The sequence below is a fragment of the Ascaphus truei genome, chromosome 2 (assembly GCF_040206685.1).
Source record: "Ascaphus truei isolate aAscTru1 chromosome 2, aAscTru1.hap1, whole genome shotgun sequence".
Classification (NCBI taxonomy): domain Eukaryota; kingdom Metazoa; phylum Chordata; class Amphibia; order Anura; family Ascaphidae; genus Ascaphus; species Ascaphus truei.
The window spans coordinates 443,244,886-443,267,805 of record NC_134484.1 but is presented as its reverse complement, the minus strand read 5'-3'; the positions used below and the strand labels follow the sequence as shown (position 1 = coordinate 443,267,805).

The 22,920-nt window shown below is 46.6% G+C and overlaps 1 protein-coding gene across 3 annotated transcripts in view; it reads right to left on the bottom strand.

Moving 5' to 3' along the window:
- PAXIP1 (PAX interacting protein 1) overlaps positions 1–22,920 on the bottom strand; it is a 46,188-nt gene that overhangs the window by 12,452 nt on the left and 10,816 nt on the right. For all 3 annotated transcript variants that reach the window (XR_012799337.1, XM_075587869.1, XM_075587870.1), the window contains exons 7-14: positions 21,028–22,618; positions 16,633–16,727; positions 13,677–13,772; positions 11,204–11,341; positions 10,522–10,643; positions 9,115–9,299; positions 8,592–8,635; positions 7,275–7,336 (exon numbers count right to left, since the gene is read on the bottom strand). Coding sequence is in view for 2 of the 3 variants with exons in the window: in XM_075587869.1 (XP_075443984.1) it covers positions 7,275–7,336; positions 8,592–8,635; positions 9,115–9,299; positions 10,522–10,643; positions 11,204–11,341; positions 13,677–13,772; positions 16,633–16,727; positions 21,028–22,618 (2,333 nt within the window). In the remaining variant the exon portion in view is untranslated. The remainder of the gene's footprint in view (positions 1–7,274; positions 7,337–8,591; positions 8,636–9,114; positions 9,300–10,521; positions 10,644–11,203; positions 11,342–13,676; positions 13,773–16,632; positions 16,728–21,027; positions 22,619–22,920) is intronic.

The following is a 22,920-nucleotide window of genomic DNA, read 5'->3' as shown; positions in this document are numbered from 1 at the left end:
AAACAAAATCCCCTGCTCGAAAAATAAAAAAATCCCTCCGGCTGTGACGCGGCTTGGAGTTGCCAGGACTTCAAACCGCCCTTCCTTCTCTGCACGGGTAAGTAATGGGGGGGGGGGGTTGGGGGGTGCTACTCCTCCTCCTATATATCCTCCTGTATAATTGTGTCACCTCCTGCTTACAAGACCTGCACTGATCCGGTCATGGAGAGGATGTGGACAGTGCTTGAGGTGGGGGGGAATTTAATGCACTGTAATAAATATTTATATATACTGTACTGGTGTTTCTCCCCCCTTCCTCCGGTGCTCCCGCTGCCCGCGCGGCTCGGGTGTCTCTCCCCCCTCCCTCCGGTGCTCCCGCTGTCCGCGTGGGTCGGGTGCTTCACCCCCCCTCCCTCCGGTGCTCCCGCTTGCCCACGCGGCTCGGGGGTCACTCCCCCCTCCCTCCGGTGCTAGCGCGGCTTGTGCGGCTCTCCCCCCCTCCCTCCGCTGCCCGCGCGGCTTGTGTGTCACTCACCCCCTTCCCTCCGGTGCCCGCGCGGCTTGTGTGTCACTCCCCCCCTTCCCTCCGGTGCCCGCGCGGCTTGTGTGTCACTCCCCCCCCTCCCTCTGGTGCTCCCGCTTGCCCACGCGGCTCGGGGGTCACTCCCCCCCTCCCTCCGCTGCCCGCGCGGCTTGTGTGTCACTCCCCCCTCCCTCCGGTGCCCTCGCGGCTTGGGTGTCTCCCCCCCCCTCCCTCCGGTGCCCGCGCGGCTTGTGTGTCACTCCCCCCCTTCCCTCCGGTGCCCGCGCAGCTCGGGTGTCTCTCACCCCTCCCTCCGGTGCCTGCGCGGCTCGTGTGTCTCTCCCCCCTCCCTCCGGTGCTCCTGCTGCCCACGCAGGGCGGGAAGTAGTAGCGGGGTGTTTCTCTGTCCCATTGTGTGTGTGTGTATGGGAGAGAGAGAGAGAGGGGTATGGGAGAGAGAGAGAGAGAGAGAGAGGGGTATGGGGGAGAGAGAGAGAGAGAGGGGTATGATGGAGAGAGAGAGAGAGAGAGAAGAGAGAGAGAGAGAGAGAGAGAGAGAGAGAGAGAGAGAGAGAGTGTGTGTGTGTGTGTGTGTGTGTGTGTGTATGAGAGAGAGAATGTGTAGGACACCAGAGGTACCCCCCCCACCCAGTCAGTCACCCCCCCCACCCAGTCAGTCACCCCCCCACCCAGTCAGTCACCCCCCCACCCAGTCAGTCACCCCCCCCACCCAGTCAGTCACCCCCCCCACCCAGTCAGTCATAGTCAGTAATCCCCACCCAGTCAGACACCCCATCACCCCACCCCCCCATTCACCCCACCCAGTCACCCCACACCCCCAATCACCCCACCCAGTCACCCCACACCCCCAATCACCCCACCCAGTCACCCCACACCCCCAATCACCCCACCCAGTCACCCCACACCCCCATCACCCCACTCAGTCACCCCACCCAGTCACCCCATCCCCCCACAGTCACCCTCTCTCTGTCTCTCACCCTCTCTCTCGCCCTCCCTCTGTCTCTCTCGCCCTCCCTCCGTCTCTCTCGCCCTCCCTCCGTCTCTCTCGCCCTCCCCCCGTCTCTCGCCCTCCCTCCGTCTCTCTCGCCCTCTCTCTCCATCTCACCCTTTCTCTCCGTCTCTCTCACCCTCTCTCTCCGTCTCACAATCTGGATCTGGATATCTTATTTACCCTGTATATCTTAACTGCCCTATACTACACCGAAATAACCTATACTGCTTTCTTCCAGATCTGACTCAAGCTTCACACGGGAGACATCGGAACCCCCCCTAACCCAGAAGACAGGTAGGGAACACATCCACTCCAATGTATAACATTGCGGGAATGAGGGTACCTGGACATTGATGGACTGCGGATCAGGTAAGATTCCAGGCGGGATTGCTGCTTTAAATATTGTGAAGCGGGGACGTCCAGACACTGGTTAAGGGGTTCAGGAAACTAGTCATTCACACCTGGCTTTTATTTCTAGATCCGACACACACACACACACACACACACACACACACACACACACACACACACACACACACACACACACACACACACACACACACACACACACACACACACACACACTAATTGTAGTATAATGTAATACAATAAATAAACTTATGCCAAAAACGAATGTTCTTACTAGGAATTTATTCAATTTATTTCATTTATGTTTTTTTTTAAAATGCGGGGCTGGGGGCGGGATTAGAGGCGGGGTTGGGGGCGGGATTAGGGGCAGGACTAGAGGCGGGACTAGGTGGCGAGTAGATTTTTTGGTTCGGCGAGTAGATTTGTGGGTGATTTGTCAAGCACTGTATATATGTATATATGTATATATGTATATATGTATATATGTATATATATATTTTTTATTGGACTAACAATTTATGTCATAGGACAAGCTTTCGAGAGTTCTCCTCTCTTCTTCAGGTCAAGCAATACTGATTTACACAGGAATCAATGCTAAAACAGTGTAGAGAAAAAAAAACAAAAAAAAAAACAAAAAAAAAAACCAGATATTTACTGTAGATAAGGTCGGGTGTTAAGTGTTTGAAGCCAAGGGACAGTGTCAAAGAAAGGTGGGGAAGGGATGCTGGGGGGGGGGGGGGGGGAGAGAAAGTGTGGATAAGAATAGAGGCAAGCAGGATAATTACACAACTCCAGCTTCCATCCCACTCACACCAAACAAGGTATCATACACAGCCAGGCTATAAGATACCACCGCATATGCTCTGACACTGAAGACAGAAACAGGCATCTCACAACCCTGACCGAATCGTTCAGACAGAAGGGATACAAACCAAAGACTATTGCCAAAACTATTACATCTGCACTAAAAGCCCCACGAGAACACCTGCTACAATACAGAAAGAAAGAACCTACCACACGCATACCACTAGTGACCACATACAACCCTACCCTGGAGGGAATACGAAAAATAATCAAAGATCTGCAACCCATGCTGACAGAGGATGCGACATTAAAAGAAATCTTTCCCAAACCTCCCATTCTTGCATTCCGGCAACCACCAAACCTCAAACAGAAATTAGTCAGCAGAAAACTTCACAACGATTTTAAAGACATGAATAACGGCACAAAACCGTGCAGCAACACACGCTGCAAACTCTGCAAACATATTTGCCAGGATCCCACAGCCAGTCACAACCATAGAACATTCAATGTTAAAGGATCATACAGCTGCACATCCACGAATACAGTGTATATGATTCAATGCAACAAATGTGACCAAGGTTGCTACATTGGGGAAACCAGCCAAAAATTACAAGGAAGAATGAATATGCACAGACACTCTATACTCCATCACGAAGAAGGAAGATACTGCTCACCTGTGGGACATCACTTCTCACAACCAGATCATTCCATAAATGATTTAAAAATCAAAATCCTCAATGGAATGTTTAAAAGCACCCAAGAACGGAAAACATTTGAACTCAGAATGATAAGACTCTTTGACACCAAAACCAAGGGACTTAATGTGGACATGGGTTTTCTCACACCCTACCAAAATTGTCTGTAATTATCCTGCTTGCCTCTATTCTTATCCACACTTTCTCTCCCCCCCCCCAGCATCCCTTCCCCACCTTTCTTTGACACTGTCCCTTGGCTTCAAACACTTAACACCCGACCTTATCTACAGTAAATATCTGTTTTTTTTTTTTTTTTCTCTACACTGTTTTAGCATTGATTCCTGTGTAAATCAGTATTGCTTGACCTGAAGAAGAGAGGAGAACTCTCGAAAGCTTGTCCTATGACATAAATTGTTAGTCCAATAAAAAAGGTATCACCTAATACTGAAGAACTCATTTATTCTGCACTATCGCAACTGGACTAACACGGCTACTTTCTTAAACCGGTCGTGAAGGGAAGAATCACCCGCCGAACACCGTGGAGGTGTTCTTTCTGACATCAGCGGCTCCCCAAGTCGACCGGTAAGGTACTCCTCAGAACTGATTACACATTGGCCTCATCTGCTCACTGACTTACAGCGTCCAGCTGACGGCCGCGCTATCAGCGCATTCTACTGATCAGCATATTATCTGGGCTTACTGTCGTGTGAGTGTGACTTTTCCAATACCCACCGGAATTTATTCTACATTTGCTTGGATTGGAGTCTATATTTCCATCATTCACTTGTTTAAGGAGGATGTGCATGGCACAGTTATTTGCAGGACTTTACACAGACTGATCCTACCTCAGGTTAACCCCTCCATTGCTGCAGCTAGTTCCGTCATTTTATGCTATATTGCTCATATGTTTTAATGAGGATCATTATTCACTTTTGATCTGTTCTATCAATGTGTACTATTAAATTGTATTATATACATATTTTTTTACATTTTAGTAGTGTGCGCTCACATTTTTCTTGTGTAATATATATATATATATATATATATATATATATAAATAATAATAAAATATATTTATATAATAAAAATTATATATATATATATATATATATATATATATATATATATATTTATAGATATACATACATTACAAGAAATGGCCACACCCACTGGGTAAGAAACTCTCAGCAGAGAGGTGGGTGGTGCACAGAAGATTGGGGTAATAATAAAAGGGTAGATCAAAGTGATCAAAGTACCAGCACGACATAAGAGGTCATGAGGATTTATTGATCCATCAGGTAATCAAATCCTGACATTCTGGTCCCAATAGCTCAAAGAAGGAAGGGGGGCTTCCTTGCAGCCTCCCTTGTCAAGCAGATGGGGTGCCATGACCGGGGGTGGGGGGGCGCAACCTCCCTTCCTGGTGATTGGACGCTGATGAGGCGGTGGGTGGGGAGGGGCCAAGAGGGGTAAAATTTGTAGCCAGGAGCGAGTGCGGTCACTTTGCTCCTGGCCACAACGGTTTACCACCCACCCACCCCTTAGGATTAGAAAGGTTAGCACATTATATTATATTACGTATGTGGGTAGCTCTGTTGGCAGATACTATACATTTAATATGCATTAACCTTGACCCCGGCCCCTCGCACTTACGAAAAGACCCTCCTCTGTAAGTTGTATTGTATTGTATGTCTTTATTTATATAGCGCCATTAATGTATATAGCGCTTCACAGTAGTAATACATGTGGTAATCGAATAAATAACAGATAATATAAATAACAGATCATGGGAATAAGTGCTTTAGACATAAACATAACATTAAGGAAGAGGAGTCCCTGCCCCGAGGAGCTTACAATCTAATTGGTAGGTAGGGAGAACGTACAGAGACAGGAGGAGGGAGTTCTGGTAAGTGCGTCTGCAGGGGGCCAAGCTTTATGTATCATGTGTTCAGAATGTTCACAGTGCTATTCGTATGCTTCTTTAAGCAAGTGTGTCTTAAGGTGAGTCTTAAAGGTGGATAGAGAGGGTGCTAGTCGGGTACTGAGGGGAAGGGCATTCCAGAGGTGTGGGGCAGTCAAGTCAGTGAAAAAGGTTTAAGGCGGGAGAGAGCTTTAGATAAAAAGGGGGTAGAAAGAAGACATCCTTGAGCAGAACCCAAGAGTCGGGATGGTGCATAGCGACAAATTAGGGCTGAGATGTAAGGAGGGGCAGAAGAGTGTAAAGCTTTAAAAGTGAGGAGAAGAATGGAGTGTGAGATGCGGGATTTGATTGGAAGCCAGGAGAGGGATTTCAGGAGGGGAGATGCTGAGACAGATTTAAGAAAGAGTAGAGTGATTCTGGCAGCAGCATTTAGGATAGATTGTAGGGGAGACAGGTGAGAGGCAGGAAGGTCGGACAGCAGGAGGTTACAGTAATCAAGACGGGAGAGAATGAGGGCCTGAGTCAGAGTTTTAGCAGTCGAGCAACAGAGGAAAGGGCGTATCTTTGTTATATTGAGGAGGAAAAAGCGACAAGTTTTAGAAATGTTTTGAATGTGAGGGGCGAATGTGAGAGAAGAGTCGAGTGTGACCTCTAGGCAGCGTGCTTGGGCTACTGGGTGAATAATCGTAGTTCCAACCGTAATGTGGAAGGAGGTAGTAGGGCCAGGTTTGGGAGGAAGTATGAGGAACTCTGTTTTAGCCATGTTGAGTTTAAGGCGACGGAGGGCCATCCAGGATGATATAGCAGAGAGACATTCAGAAACTTTGGTCTGTATAGCAGGTGTAAGGTCGGGTGTTGAAAAGTATATTTGTGTGTCGTCAGCATAGAGGTGATATTTAAACCCAAAAGATGTTATTAGGTCACCTAGAGAGAGTGTGTACAGAGAAAAGAGAAGAGGTCCCAGGACAGAGCCCTGGGGTACCCCCACAGAGAGACCAATAGAGGAGGAGGTGTTAGCAGAAGAGACACTGAAAGTACGATGGGAGAGGTAGGATGAGATCCAGGATAGAGCTTTGTTCCGAATACCAAGAGTATGGAGAATGTGAAGGAGAAAAGGGTGATCCACAGTATCAAATGCTGCAGAGAGGTCGAGTAATATGAGCAGAGTGTAATGACCTCTGTCTTAGGCAGCATGGAGGTCGTCAGTTATTTTAGTGAGGGCTGTTTCCGTGGAGTGAGCAGTGCGGAAGCCAGATTGTAGAGGGTCTAGGAGAGAATAGGTGTTGAGAAAATGGAGCAAGCGAGAGAATACAAGACGTTCAAGGAGTTTAGAGGCAAAAGGCAGGAGGGAGACAGGTCGATAGTTAGAAAGACAGGTAGGGTCAAGCTTGCTGTTTTTGAGTAATGGTATAACTGTTGCATGTTTGAAGGAGGATGGAAAGGTTCCAGAGCAGAGGGAGGAGTTAAAAATGTGTGTGAGCGTAGGGATTATAGTAGGAGAAAGAGGTTTTAGGAGATGGGAGGGAATGGGGTCAAGAGGGCAAGTGGTAGAGGGAGAAGAGGCGATCAACAGCGACACATCCTCCTCTGAGTAGTTCTCCCTACTTACCACTTAGACAGTCAGATCTTCACGGCAAGGACTCCTTTTCCTAGTGTTACTTTTATGGCTGAAGAACTTATTCCCATTATGTTATTTTATTATGCCACATGTATTACCGCTATGAAGCGCAATGTACATGGATGGCGTTATATAAAGATACACATACTTACATAAAATAGGGAGTTCTGGAGCATATTTAAAAAGCATTGATGCAACACTCTGCAAACAGGGCACTTGACAATTTATATTACCTTGATGGAAAAGTTTAAAAGCAATACAAGTTCAGCTAAGAATATTAGGCAATTACATTTTTTTTAAATCAAATGTTACATATTCCAATTATTTAAGTTGGTAAAAGGTTTCTTTCTTACCTTGCTCGTTTTGGCTGAACAGTGGGCTCATTTTGCTTTGATTTTAGAGGTATTCGAATACCCTGTGAAAACATTTGCATCAACATACACTCTATATGTACACAGACTGAGAAAAGCACTAAATTACCATAAATTAAGGATTCTTTAACTATATTTAGAGGGAAAAAGAAAGCTTATTTTCATTTAGACACTTTTTTACTTTGTACATCAGCTCGTACATACATACATACATACATACGGTATTCTTGGCTATTCTGCTTTTCAAGATTTAAATTCAGCTTTATGGGATGGAGTAAATTGTAGTTCAAATGAGCTTTCATTTGTTCATTTGTTTTATTTGTTAGTTCAAAATACCTTTAAATAAAAAATATATTACCCCCTAGGTGAGAAGCTGGTGGGGTTTCCGGAGCTGCACCACATTCATTTCAGCTCCGGCGACTGCCTGCTTCCCGAGATACTAACCTTTACAGGGGCTGCCTGTATCACATATCTGTTTAAAAGTCACGTGGGCCAACGGTAAGCTACATGGTATGACATAAAGCTTCCTATTGGCCCGTGGGATGCAGGGCCTTTAAACAGACATTTACCAGGCCCAGCCGGGGGCAGCTACTGGCAGCTCTTTTAGAGGCACGTATCTGAGGAAGCAGGGGGTCCTAGAGTCGAAATTAACGGGGTTCAGCTTTGTAGGCACCCTGTTTCCCACCCATTAAAAAAAACAAGTGGTACCAGCACTTTAAGAAGGTGATATTCAAATAAGTATAGTGCTGTCTAAACCCCAAAGCAACAAGCAATGTATTGCAAAGATGAAAGTGGAATCCAAATTCCTAACCAGGGCTTCACTACCAGGTTGATTGCATATGTCTTTATTTGCGGAGATAACTATATCTTTGTAAAAGAATGTCAATTCTATATATAGTATTCAAATAACCCCACATTTAACCCACCATTTCCAGCTTCAAGACCCCCCACGTATTCCCACGATACTTACTGGTGATGTTACCGGCGGTATTACTTCCTGGTTTAACGGGAGAATTAAACTGCTGTTCAGAAGAAAGTCGCAGCCAGTTTTGTTACGGCTTTCTGCTGGCCCCGTTTAGTGGCCATTTATTTTCCCTGGAGGAAGATCTCCTCCCAGTAACTTCACCGGTAAATATCTCTGGAACGAGGAGTCCCAGAGATCCCCCCCCCCCCCCCCACCCCTTTTTTTTATAAAGGGGGAAAAAATGTAAATAAAAAAAAAACGCACGGGGGAATTCCTGCTTTAAAAAAGTTGTGTTGCTGTTGCATTGTGTTGTAAGAGGAGTAAAGTCAACATACCATTAGGAGTTCTGATGATACCTTTAATGGCATTCTCCAAGCATCTGTAAACAAAAAAATATATACAGCTGCAACAAAATAAAAAACGAAGATGGACTGAACTTTTTTTTGACTGCACGGTTTAGGACCCTCCGTTCGAATGCCATAAAAAAACAAAAAAAAAACCCAATAGCTAAATTAGGCTGGATTGTCGCTTTAAGAGAAAATGGAGCTCTCAAAATGCCATTCCTGGGGTCTGAATTTTGAAACATTTGGATCCGTTATTTGCAGATATTATATTTCATCACAGATATTGGTGAGATTTGTTTTTAGTCGCTAGAAACTAAACATGCAACATGAGCATCGTGGGTTTCTTGGAATCCAGGGAAATGCAAGACATGAGCTGTAAACTCAAAGACTTGAGATGATAAATTCAAACAATGTTCTGACACAAAGTATTTTTACTAGCTGGCCTTCTTACACATGAACCAAAAGATTAGAAATTTTAAATAAAAAATAAAACCGTCAAAAAAAACATTCCTACCTAGGAGGTTTACAACCAGATGTGGTGATGGAGCAAGTGGGTCCTGGAGATTAAATACTGTATACCGACTGTGCTGAATCTGACGCAATGCTTCAAAGTTTCCAAGAAGAATGTCGCAAAGCCATTGTGCGTTGACACAAGGTATCCTCCATTCTTTGGCCTTTTCATACTTCAAGCCACTTGGCCTTTTTTGAAGACAGAAATCAATTTACTAAATTGTCACCAGTATTCAGAATAAGTAGAGAGAAAGTGGTTAATCTAAGTGGGAATGAGAATACTATTGGAGACATTGATTAAAAAAAACACTAACCAACACTTGATCTCTCGCCAAAAAAAAAAACCTGCTTTTATTTTATTTGGTTTATAGGGTGACAAAGCCTCCCTTCACTCTAAGTTACTATTGCTTGTGTATAGCTGGACAAAAAACACAAGCGGGGGTTCTCCCCTTTTTTTCTGTTTCAAATAAAAAAACAAGGTAGAAAAAAATAAATATGTTCTTTTCTGCCATTTAAATTTCCCAGAAAGTCTAATAAAATTCCCCCTTAATTGGGTGTTGGCAGACCAGAAAGGGCACCATTCTTTACTGAGGCCTTGAAATCTGCCAGACTGGCGGCGCGTGCAGGCGAGTTCCCCGGTCTGCAGTGTGCTGCAGGGGAAAAGCGACGGGGGCGTGGCCATGACGTCACCCTGCATGTTCGCCCTCATTGGCTGAACCGCTAGGGGGTGTGGCCTAGCGCTCTATCGCTACTAATAATCACAATTTTCCTGTCTGCCTAAAAAACTCGCCGCGCAGCCCGGTGGCCAGCCCTTGCTAGGGGCAGCTCTTGTCCCCGCAGCTGCCAGCGAGGACCAAGCCTAATGTGGATAACTGTTTGATTAGAGCAGGGGTGGCTAACTCCAGTCCTCAAGGGCTACCAACAGGTCAGGTTTTCAGGATATCCCTGCTTCAGCACAGATGGCTCAATAGGACTGGCGCTGGCTACCCTGGATTAGAGCCTTCCTAGGCTCAATAATTAAAGGCATCTGCAAGTCATCCACTGACATTACAAACGGAAGTTCCCCAGATTCACTGGAATGTTAGACACAGAACTATATTAAAGAATCAGAGGTTTAATGCCCCCTGATCTAGCAGTGCAGAGAATACTATAAACACACTTGGCTATGTTTAATAAGCGGTGCAAAGTCACAGGGCACTTTACACTCTATTGTTTAATAAATATGGGCTGTGTATTACTCTCAAATTACCTGTCTGTATCCATCTAAGACTAGCGACATGCTACTCCCTTCCGGGAGAAAAAGTAATATGGCTGTGTCAGTCACCACAATGATATTATCAAGGTTACTTCTTCGAACTCTGGATAATGACTACAGAAAAGTGAGAGACAAAAAAAAACCCCCATCACTTACTCTTTACAGATGAGAACGGTGTTGCTGCGGCACAGATATCCAGTGTACTTGGAGCCTGCCAGATAGGCCATTAGCTTTAGGTCATCTCTGTCACTGTCAACGAATCCAGTCACTGAAATGATCTTGAAGAACAAACACATTTGTTTTAAATATGATCTTGTCAAGAAACCTATAATGAACTGACTTAACATATATTTCCACAGGGAACTGCTGGAGATATAGCGATTTCCATACAGTACTTCTATTTACAATGTCAAGGAAATAGGTGTTCAAAAATGATGTTAAAAAAGCAAAACTTTCATTTTGAGAAATGAGACATGAAAATTCTGCTGTATGGAGCGCAAAATCGTGACAAAAGAGGACAGGTGAGAAAGAGGGGGACTTTCGTCATAACCCTTGCTCAATATTATTGCAGAGACAACCATCAGTATGGTTGTATGCAGGAGAATTGTAAGTTTACACAAAGGTGGACCTGCAACACTGCAGAACAATGCAGAGCTCGCAGCTCTGGGAAAGAAGGGTCACACTTTGCTTTCATAGAGGTCATTTCAGCAGATCCCCGAGACGTTTAACTTGCACATTACTTCATGCAGGGCTTGCCAACATTTGTAGCCAAGGGTTACTTCTATGTTTCCCAAGACATGAGAAGAGCAAAAATAGAAACAGACAGGAGTCTCCTTACGTGTTGAGAACAAGGTTTCCCTCCTGGTGGAAATGCCACAGGAAAATGAAGAGCTCGATGGGGAGGCACCATTTTCTTCTTTTTCAAGACTGTATTAAGCCAGTGAGCGGTGATACAGCGTCTCCGCTCCTTCATAGCCTATCAATTATAGTAGCATTAATACCAGCTTCTTGTAATCAACAGCTGAATACAACAACATTATCATTATTTTTAGTAACTAGTACAGCTTTGTGTTTCCACAATACAATCGACAGATCATAGCAATTAGAGTTACTCAGTGTTTTAGCACAAACCCTTATTAAAAAACAAATAAAACTCTGCTACAGACAAAGACGGCAAGCTTCAATACAAATTCAAAAACGACATATGTATTTTATCTCCCTGGGTTTTGAAAACATATATCTGTGTAGGTTATTTCATATCTGCAGGACATGTTTAGGATCAACATGCTCTCAGATGACACTCGCTACTAACAAACATGAAAAGTCACAATGAAAGTAGGAAACTCCCCCGTATTTTTTTTTGTTGCTCTTGAGAAAACGTGATTGGACGGGTTTATGTCAGATGTCATTCAGAGAATATACAATCTTAATGCCCTATTTATGAAAATAACTTTTTATGAGTATAACCACTGCATTAATTATGCAGTTCCCCTTCCAGGTTTAATTTTATTCTTGAAAGCATTCTCCGCCGTAATGTAAAGTAGTGTGTCTAGTTTTTTCCCTGCTCATTGATTTTTAAACGGCACGTTTTATTCCTGAAAAAAAAATTAGACAAAAGCGGAAGCTCACATGGCGGCTAAGTCCCACTCTCACAGGGCGGCTAAGTCCCACTCTCACAGGGCGGCTAAGTCCCACTCTCACAGGGCGGCTAAGTCCCACTCTCACAGGGCGGCTAAGTCCCACTCTCACAGGGCGGCTAAGTCCCACTCTCACAGGGCGGCTAAGTCCCACTCTCACAGGGCGGCTAAGTCCCACTCTCACAGGGCGGCTAAGTCCCACTCTCACAGGGCGGCTAAGTCCCACTCTCACAGGGCGGCTAAGTCCCACTCTCACAGGGCGGCTAAGTCCCACTCTCACAGGGCGGCTAAGTCCCACTCTCACAGGGCTGCTAAGTCCCACTCTCACAGGGCGGCTAAGTCCCACTCTCACAGGGCGGCTAAGTCCCACTCTCACAGGGCGGCTAAGTCCCACTCTCACAGGGCGGCTAAGTCCCACTCTCACAGGGCGGCTAAGTCCCACTCTCACAGGGCGGCTAAGTCCCACTCTCACAGGGCGGCTAAGTCCCACTCTCACAGGGCGGCTAAGTCCCACTCTCACAGGGCGGCTAAGTCCCACTCTCACAGGGCTGCTAAGTCCCACTCTCACAGGGCTGCTAAGTCCCACTCTCACAGGGCTGCTAAGTCCCACTCTCACAGGGCTGCTAAGTCCCACTCTCACATGGCTGCTAAGTCCCACTCTCACATGGCTGCTAAGTCCCACTCTCACATGGCTGCTAAGTCCCTCTCTCACGTTGTCACAGTCCCACTCTCACATGGCTGCTAAGCTCCACTCTCACTTTGTCACGTGACTGCACTTTAAAGAACCTTAGTTGACAGGCTCAGGATACATCCATTTCTTTGATAAACCTCTTCGAAGTGAAAGTTCACATTCTGCCTTAAGGGTCATCTTATTGAACTCATTATGTAACGCTGGTGATTTTAAAAGTGTAGTTCTCATAAATCTGATTGGTTGAGGACACTGACGTGGTCAGTGCAATTGTGGGAAGCCACATGTAGCACATAGCTTCCTTAATTCCCAGGGGATGCAGCACTAAAGAAACCCTTTTATACATATAAAAATATACAACATAAAATACATTACAAAAGAAAAAAAAGTCGTTTCATAATAACTTTGCTATTCTTGCAGTGATCCAGCCATAACATTACTTTCACATCTATGTTGTAAGAAAAAGGAAATGACATACTTTAAGGTTTTCAGTATTAGAGCACTGGATCCTGCTGAACTTGCACAGCAAAAAGCAATGCAGGATTTTGGTTAACACCACATAACAATAAGGGGTGTTAAAACGGAGCTCTCCAGGGCAGTCTAAAGGATACCATTGTAACCTCAAAAGCTAGATATTAAGAAAATCCTGATTTGTAACACACATAAAAGAGCAGGACATTGAGGAGCCAAGATACCAATATTATATGAATAAAACGCATATAGGTTTCGGGGGGGCTCAGGCGGGAGGGGCGGGACAGTGAGGGGGGGAGGGGAGTGGAGAGTTGCTGCTTTAAAGCATTCCAGGTAGTGCTGCGTTTAATTATAGGAAATAAGCACAGTATAACCATTAGTCATTTAACAATCAAACAACAATATTCTTAAGGCTACTCTGCTGGGTGCTACTCAAAATGCAAGGGTTCAAGTCAATTAATTTTAGACTGCAACTGCTTTTGAAAAAAGTGTCCATATTTAGAAAACCTACTTACCTGGGCATACATGCTACTGACTTGGCTTTCACACAGAAGGTGAGTACACCTGCTTGTAAGTGTAGGGTCCACAGTACCACCATGTGTTTGGATTATCTTGAAGAAATAATAGACAGCGATTTAAATTTCCAGTCTCAATTAGTAGCATTTCCACAAAGATGACACAGTGAGGAAGACATTATCTAGTAGTATAAATACAGAGCCCAGCCCCAACATTTTGCAGAATAAATAGGTGCCACTGTAGTTCCTCTACTTGTGCTGAGCGGAGAGAGGTGGAAGGGGGAGGTAGCTGAGGGAGGTGCGGGGGAGAGACAGAGAGAGAGGCGGGGGGAGACAGAGTGGAGAGGTGGGGGGGACAGAGTGGAGAGGTGGGGGGGACAGAGTGGAGAGGTGGGGGGGACAGAGTGGAGAGGCGGGGGAGAGAGGAGGGAAGGGGGAGAGAGAGAGGAGGTAAGGAGAGAGAGAGGAGGTAAGCAGAGAGAGAGAGGGAGAGGGAGGGAGGGAAGGGGTGGGGGAGAGAGAGGAGGGAAGGGGTGGGTGAGAGAGAGAGAGAGAGTGAGGAGGGAAGGGGGGTAGGGAGAAAGGAGGGAAGGGGGAGGGAGAAAGGAGGGAAGGGGGGTAGGGAGAAAGGAGGGAAGGGGGAGGGAGAAAGGAGGGAAGGGGGAGGGAGAAAGGAGGGAAAGGGGAGGGAGAAAGGAGGGAAGGGGGGAGGGAGAAAGGAGGGAAGGGGGGAGGGAGAAAGGAGGGAAGGGGGGGAGGGAGAAAGGAGGGAAGGGGGAGGGAGAAAGGAGGGAAGGGGGGAGGGAGAAAGGAGGGAAGGGGGGGAGGGAGAAAGGAGGGAAGGGGGAGGGAAGGAGAAAGGAGGGAAAGGAGGGAGTGAGAAAGGAGGGAAGGGAGGGAGTGAGAAAGGAGGGAAGGGAGGGAGTGAGAAAGGAGGGAAGGGAGGGAGTGAGAAAGGAGGGAAGGGGGAGGGAGAAAGGAGGGAGAAAGGAGGGAAGGGGGGGAGGGAGAAAGGAGGGAAGGGGGGGAGGGAGAAAGGAGGGAAGGGGGAGGGAGAAAGGAGGGAAGGGGGGAGGGAGAAAGGAGGGAAGGGGGGGGGAGAAAGGAGGGAAGGGGGGAGGGAGAAAGGAGGGAAGGGGGGGAGGGAGAAAGGAGGGAAGGGGGAGGGAAGGAGAAAGGAGGGAAAGGAGGGAAGGGAGGGAGTGAGAAAGGAGGGAAGGGAGGGAGTGAGAAAGGAGGGAAGGGAGGGAGTGAGAAAGGAGGGAAGGGAGGGAGTGAGAAAGGAGGGAAGGGGGAGGGAGAAAGGAGGGAGAAAGGAGGGAAGGGAGAAAGGAGGGAAGGGGGAGGGAGAAAGGAGGGAAGGGGGGAAGGGGAGGGGGGGAGGGAAGAGGGGAGGGGGAGGGAAGGGGGAGGGGGAGGGAAGGGTTTAGCATTATTTAATTCTATTGTAGCATTTCACTTCTTCAGGACATTGATAATCAGACAACTACATGTTTTTTAAAATAGTCATTTAGAATCCTAAAAATCCACAAAAATTAACAATGTACACATTTGCAGTAACTGTTAAGCATACCTGGGCCCACCAAGTATAGTTAAGGGCAATGTCATGCTAAAGCTTTGTCAGGGCAAGTCCATGGCAGCATGTCAGAAAAGCACACTCAACAAATATTATCATCAAGCTTCTGCAATACTTTTACGTTTTAAACAGCATCGCAAATCAAATATAGGTATCGTAATCTCAATCTTATTGCAGAAATTTATCATGCTTAGTTCCTTTAGTGTACGCCAGGGGTGGGCCACTCCAGTTCTTCCAGGGCCACCAACATGTCAGGTTTTCAGGATCCCTGCTTCAGCACAGGTGGCTCACCTGTGCTGAAGCAGGGATATCCCTAATACCTGGCTTGTGGGTGGCCCTTAAAGCTGCAGTTCAGTCTGGTTTTTTTTTACATTTATTTTTTTACTTCAATAGTTTTATGTGTGCAATCTCTAATTAGCTAAAGAACAGTATAGCTGCAGGTCAATTCGTTCTCCATGTATTGATAGGTCGAAATTTGGTGACATATTAAAAGCTGGGATTTGTTTATAATCTGCTTGACTGGCAGTGGAAGCTCATGAATATTCATGAGCATTCCTACACTGACGAGTGCTAGAGGGAGGGCAGGGCTGACAGAGGGGTGTGCCAGGGCTTGTGACAGGACATGAAGGGGCAGTGCCTTAGCAAATGGCTGTTAAAATAGAATACAAGAAAATTGGTCTTTCAAAGTTGTTTTTTTAAAAACAGAAATTGCTAAAAGTATTTTTTCTTACTACAGAACTGATTTATTAAAAAAAACACACATGCAGGATATTGACTGAACTGCAGCTTTAAGGACTGGAGTTGCCCACCCTTGGTATACATATACATTGACAGTACTTGAAAACGCCAATCGTCTGTGACAAGTGGTGCTGGAAGGACAGCAGCTGCAGAAGAACCGGGTCAAAGATGTAAATCAATGCCCTGCTCCCTGACGTCCCACCCTACAATGCCTTGACCAATGCAAGGCATAGTGGGTGCGACTTTGGGAAGAAGAGTGGTGATTGACAGTTCTGCCTCTGACACTTCTTCTGCAGCTGCGGTATTTCCAGTTTGGCGCTCCAGCATGGGTGACTGCAAGGGATTGATGGAGGCAAGACACATTTTCTAGCCCTGTACATTGTTTTAAAATGTGGTTTCCAAATTGCAAAAAGGATGTCAAATGGGCCTGTAATGCAAACTTTTACATCCCGCTTTCAGAACCAGAGGTAAAATGATTTCCTCTCAGTCTGCGACTGCAGAAGCAGTCTTGAAAGTTCATGCACCTCAATGTACTTCACTTTCCTGTTAAAATTAACAACCGATTCTTACGAACAGAAAAAATAAATTGCGTTAGATTCATAAGCAATACACATGAAGGAACAAGAGTTTGCATACGCTTACCCGTTTCCAGGTTGCTAGTAGCTGTTTATCAGACATTTGTTCCGGGTAGTCCGCAATTGCAAACACACAGCCCAACAAAAAATAGCCTTCTGGAACTATAATACAGACCAAAAGTTGCTTGTTGAAAAAACACATAATATTGCAGATTTCAAATATTCTAGAGTATTTAAAGACGCAATCTGTTCCCCTATCCCTCACTGCAAGTTCAAGACGTATAATAATAAATAAATAAGTACAAATCAAAACTTTTTTGGGAAGAAATAGCTGCCAGAAAGCCAAGGCTAACGGAACACACGTAACTAATGCACAAAGTGGAATCCTCTACCCACGTCTGCTTTTCAACGACAACCATTTTGGTTTCCAAAAGGGGTAAAATGTATTACTTTTAATTATTTCTCGGGACTATTATATTTCCCCCAGTAGAGAACGTGTGTGTGAGTGTGTAGATTGTCACATTAAGGCCACGTCCATGCTTGCGAGCGCGAGCAAGCTGCGTGATGAATCACAGTAGGCCAGGCCTGCACAACATGCGGCCCGCGATGACTCCGGTCGGGCGCCAGTTAATTAATTAAATAAATTTAAAAAAAAAAAGTTAAAAAAAAAAAGTTTAAAAAAATGGCGGCGACTCATCCCCCAAACCCCCCCTCCTCCTCCCTCCCTCTCCGCCCCCGGGTTTTGCAGTGCGCGGGGGCAGCAGCAGCATGAGGAGGATGCGGCAGCCGTGAGTATTTTTTTTTTCAATAGCAGGATGCCGGGGGGCGGGTTGGAGGTCAGAGCATGCCGGGGGCGGGGCTTAGTACCGGGGAGAGAGGATGTGCTGATCTAAAAGAGGTGTGTGTGTGTAAAAAGGGCTGGTGGGGGGTGGGTGTGAAAAACGGGCTGGTGGGGGGTGGGTGTGAAAAACGGGCTGGTGGGGGGTGGGCTGGTGCAGAGGTGGGGGGTGTGGGCTGGTGCAGAGGTGGGGGGGTGGGCTGGTGCAGAGGTGGGGGGGTGGGCTGGTGCAGAGGTGGGGGGGTGGGCTGGTGCAGAGGTGGGGGGGTGGGCTGGTGCAGAGGTGGGGGGGTGGGCTGGTGCAGAGGTGGGGGGGTGGGCTGGTGCAGAGGTGGGGGGGTGGGTTGGTGCAGAGGGGGGGGGGGTGGGCTGGTGCAGAGGGGGGGGTGGGCTGGTGCAGAGGGGGGGTGCTGACATGTGAGGGGGGGATGGGCTGCTGACATGTGAGGGGGGGGTGGGCTGCTGACATGTGAGGGGGGGGTGGGCTGCTGACATGTGAGGGGGAGGTGGGCTGCTGACATGTGAGGGGGGGGTGGGCTGCTGACATGTGAGGTGCAGGGGGGGAGAGTGATGTGAGTTGCAGGGGGAGGGTATGATGTGAGTTGCAGGGGGGGAGAGTGTCATATTGAGGGGAGGGGGAAAGAGTGTCATATTGAGAGGGGGAGAGTGTCATATAGAGAGGAGGGGGAGAGAGTGTCATATTGAGGGGAGGGGGAAAGAGTGTCATATTGAGAGGAGGGGGAGAGTGTCATATTGAGAGGAGGGGGAGAGAGTGTCATATTGAGGGGAGGGGGAGAGAGTGTCAGTTAGGGGAGGGGGAGAGCGTGTCATTTAGGGGAGGGGGAGAGTGTCATTGAGGGGAGGGAGAGAGAGAGTGTCATATTGAGGGGAGGGAGAGAGAGTGACATATTGAGGGGAGGGGGAGAGAGTGTCATATTGAGGGGAGGGGAAGAGAGTGTCATATTGAGGGGAGGGGGAGAGTGTGTTATATTGAGGGGAGGGGGAGAGATTCATAATGAGAGGAGGGGGAGAGGGTGTCATTTAGGGGAGGGGGAGAGAGTGTTATATTGAGGGAAGAGAGACATGGGGGGATGCTGACTTGTGGGGGGGGGCTGCTGACATGGAATGGGCTGGGGGGATGTGGAGGGGGTATTGTGTGTTTGATGTGGAGGGGGGTATTGTGTGGGTGAGGGGGAGAGATGGGGGTATGAGAGATAGATGGGGAGTATCGTAAAGATTGATAGTGAGGGGTTCTGGGGGAGATATGAGGATGATGATGATGAGAGGTGCTGGAGGAGATGATGATGATGATGATGATGATTTAACCTGTGCGGCCCAAATTTTTTTTCCTTGGAGCAGTCGGCCCTTCTCACTTTACGAGTTGGGCAGGCCTGCAGTAGGGTAATGTGATCGTGTATAGTGCGCGCGCGTGACGTGAGCGTTGGCCGGAGAGCTGCTTGCGGAAACAAACTTTTTTGTCTTTGCCGCGTGATGGCCGGGTCACGTGAGCGGTTTGCATAATGAGGGCGAACCAGCTCCGTGACGTCATGGCCACACCCCCTGAAACGCTCCCGACGCGCCTCCCTACAGCAGGGGTGTGCAAAATGTATGCGCTGCGCCCCCCTCCTGCCTGCCAGCCCCTGTGCTCGCGCCCTCCATCCCCTTACCTAAGATCCAGCATCAAATGACGCGCGGGACGTCATTTGCCGTATGTTGCTATGACGCCGTGTGGCCGAAGACAAGGTAGGAGACACTGCAGAGGCCTCACGCGATCCCCTGGCATTTAATTTAAATGCCATAGAAAAAAACGCTGGGCCTCTGCAACTGCCGCCCCTTACACCTACAGGACAAGAATCCTACATGCGAGCGTGATGTCATGGCTCTCAGTTGCGCACGCGCACAAGCAGCATGGACGCTGCCTTACTCTGCAAAATTGGAGGCATTAACTTCTCACTTAGCTCACATTTATCCTCTCAAATGCTTTGACACAGGTCAACGCTGAGAGGTACTAACTGGATGACTATGAAACGCTGTACTTTGCGCCAAAATTTAAGGAAATCACACATACTAAAATGGTGCCAGACAGAACACCTTGGTTTCTCTTCATTGGAGCCTGTGTAATATTGCAGGTGGGTATTGGGAATTGGGCCCAGTTACAATACAGTGCTATAGGAAGGCTTGGACAGGAATAAACTGACCTTAATGCTTTCATTAACTGTATGCTTATATTTTTTTCAGGTCGGTTTAATTCAAAAGCATCCGGGAATTGTAAATTTCCCCCATTACTTAAAGTAATTATGGTGCCACCATTAGCAAACAAAACAACCAAAAAGAAAAAGTCTAGATCAGTAATCTACCTGCGTATAAACAGCAGTGTAGGAACAGTCTTATTACAAAATAAGGAAGTAATAGGTGAAAACGGAGCACAGCCAACAATATGGTAAAAAATGACATATCCAGGGCAAACAAAAATATTGATTTATTTGCAAGCTCTTGGAAGAAACGCACCTACCCACCAGCTTGATAAAGTGCATCTGCACAAAACGCGTAGGTGCATTCCATCTGCCATTCTTCCAAGAGCTTGCAAATACATCAATATTTTGGAGTTTACCCTGGATCTCTCATTTTTTACCATATTGTTGGCCGTTCACCGTTTCACCTATTACTTCCTGAATTTCCTATCTCATGGGCTGCACGCCCCGGATGTGCTGGACCAAGCTCACAGGTAATGGGCAATAGCCCTTCATGATTATTACCCTGTTACAGCAATTATCAAATAACCTCTATGCCTATTTGGGAATATATTATGTGCCACATCATGTGGTTGTCAGGTGGACACCACTAGGCGCTTATCCCTCTCTGGATTGCATTATATAGGACTTTTGTCTGGACACATTATGTTATCCGGATATTGATGGACTTAAATATTCATATTTTTGATATTTTGGATAGAGTCTACATGTGATTGTGAGCACCATCCCTCACCTAAATTTATTACAAAACAACTGTATAAAGATTTGTGACAAAGCATTTAATTACTATGGAGATATTACACAGTTTAAAAATGGTATAATATACTTATATTTGTGGGTTTTATTTTAAAGTGCTAGTCAGCAACCTTTAGGCCATGATTATACAAGCTCCGACGGGCCGGCAGCGCGATTGGGTGACATCACCGCTTCGATCCGGCAAAGCGGCATGTTGAACTGAAGTCAGGAGGCAGCCAGAGGAGAAAGGGACCCGTGGCCGTGAGCGGTTCGACCTCATTGTCTGAACCGCTCACGTGATGCGCCGTCGCGTGAAAAAAACAAATTTCCAAGTCTGTTCTGCAGTCTGGGGTCGCGCGATGTATGTTTACTTTCATAGAATTACCGCCATTTGTTTTTGAGCATTGCGCGGCCGGCCGATTTTGGTATAATCATGGCCTTTAACTATTGAACAGATCACTGCCATTTAGTTATTTTAGTTCTAAGCAGGACTACCCCTTAAAAAATGTTGTAACAGTTAATCACCAATATAAATTGCATTACTATGTAGTAAGATATCAATCCGTTCTTTTCTACAAGAAAAAAAATTATAATCTGTTAAATAAGTAGAACCACGAAACTTTAGCATTCAACTTACGCTCCAATGACGGATCATGACCATGAAGCTGATGTGGTTGTGGTGGCTGCTGATTAGGTACTTGATGTGGCAGCTGCTGGGACATCTGTCCGAGGTGCTGCTGTGTCTGATTTTGCATTTGTCGCTGCTGCAAACGTTGAAGATGCTGCTGTTGAATCTGCAGGTTCTGCTGTTGAAGCTGCTGTAGGTTCTGCTTCTGCTGCTGAGCCTGTTGCTGTTGAAGCATCTGCTGCTGCTGAACCTGTTGCTGTTGAAGCATCTGCTGCTGAAGCGTCTGCGGCTGCTGAAGCGTCTGCTGCTGAATTTGCTGCTGCTGGAGCGACTGCTGCTGAATTTGCTGCTGCTGGAGCGACTGCTGCTGAATTTGCTGCTGCTGCTGCTGCTGGAGCGACTGCTGCTGAATTTGCTGCTGCTGTAGCGATTGCTGCTGAATTTGCTGCTGCTGGAGCGACTGCTGCTGAATTTGCTGCTGCTGGAGCGACTGCTGCTGCTGCTGAAGCGACTGCTGCTGAATCTGCTGCTGCTGCTGAATTTGCTGCTGCTGGAGCGTCTGCTGCTGAATTTGCTGCTGCTGGAGCGTCTGCTGCTGAATTTGCTGCTGCTGGAGCGATTGCTGCTGAATTTGCTGCTGCTGGAGCGACTGCTGCTGAATTTGCTGCTGCTGGAGCGACTGAATTTGCTGCTGCTGTGTCTGCGGCTGAATTTGCTGCTGCTGAAGCGTCTGCTGCTGCTGAATTTGCTTCTGCTGAATTTGCTTTTGCTGAAGCTGCTGAATTTGCTGCTGCTGAAGCTGCTGTTGAAGCGCCTGCTGCTGCTGAAGAGTCTGTGGCTGAATTTGTTGTTGCTGCTGCTGCTGAAGAGTCTGTGGCTGAATTTGTTGTTGCTGCTGTTTAAGAGTCTGTTGCTGAATTTGCTGCTTCTGTTGAAGAGTCAGGTGCTGAATCTGCTGAATATTCTGTTGCTGCTGCTGTATCTGCTGCAGACTCTGCTGAAGACTCTGTTGCTGCTGAATGGCTGGCTGAAGCGTCTGTTGCTGCTGAATAGCCGGCTGAAGCGTCTGTTGCTGCTGAATGGCCGGCTGAAGTGTTTGCTGCTGCTGAATGGCCGGCTGCTGCTGCTGAAGAATTTGCTGAAGATTCTGCTGCTTAAAGGTCTGCTGCAAAGTCTGTTGCTGCTGCAACTGGTGCAGTTGCTGCTGTAGCACATGTTGCTGCTGTAAGTGCTGAAGTGGCTGCTGCTGTTGCTGCTGCTGCGGACGATGCAATTGCTGCTGAGGAAACTGTAGTTGTGAGAAGTGGTGTTGCTGGTTCACCTGTTGTGAAAACTGATGTTGTGGAAAAGCTTGTTGGGTAACTTGCTGCTGCTGCTGTTTCTGCAGTTGTATAAGTTGTTGTGGCTGAAGCTGTACCAAAGGATGATGTTGCTGCTGCTGCTGCTGCTGCTGCGTCTGATGGTTCTGTTGTAACAGTTGCTGTGTTTCTTGTGTTAAAGGTTTCACTTGACCAAACAGCAGGTTGTTTGGATGCCCTTGTTGGGGATGATTAACTTGTTGTTCTAAACTTTTGGTAGAGGCTGAAAGGGTTTGTAAGATCTAAAATATACAGATTAAAAAATAAAGTGATAGCAATAATGTTAAAAAATGAACATTTCTTTTCTCAATTGATTGTTTTCTGCAGTTCTCTTCCATTAGCTTTTCAAAAGGGTTACATCACAAAACCAATAGAAGGGCCAGAAGATTACGTTAATGTTAAAAATATCTAACATTACAAGACCTTAAAAAATGTTTAAAAAGCAAATAACATTACTATTTAATATATTTTTTTTAACATATGGATCACGTTATTATTACTTTGTTAAAAGTAGAGTTTTAATATGAACAATTGCACTAAGCTG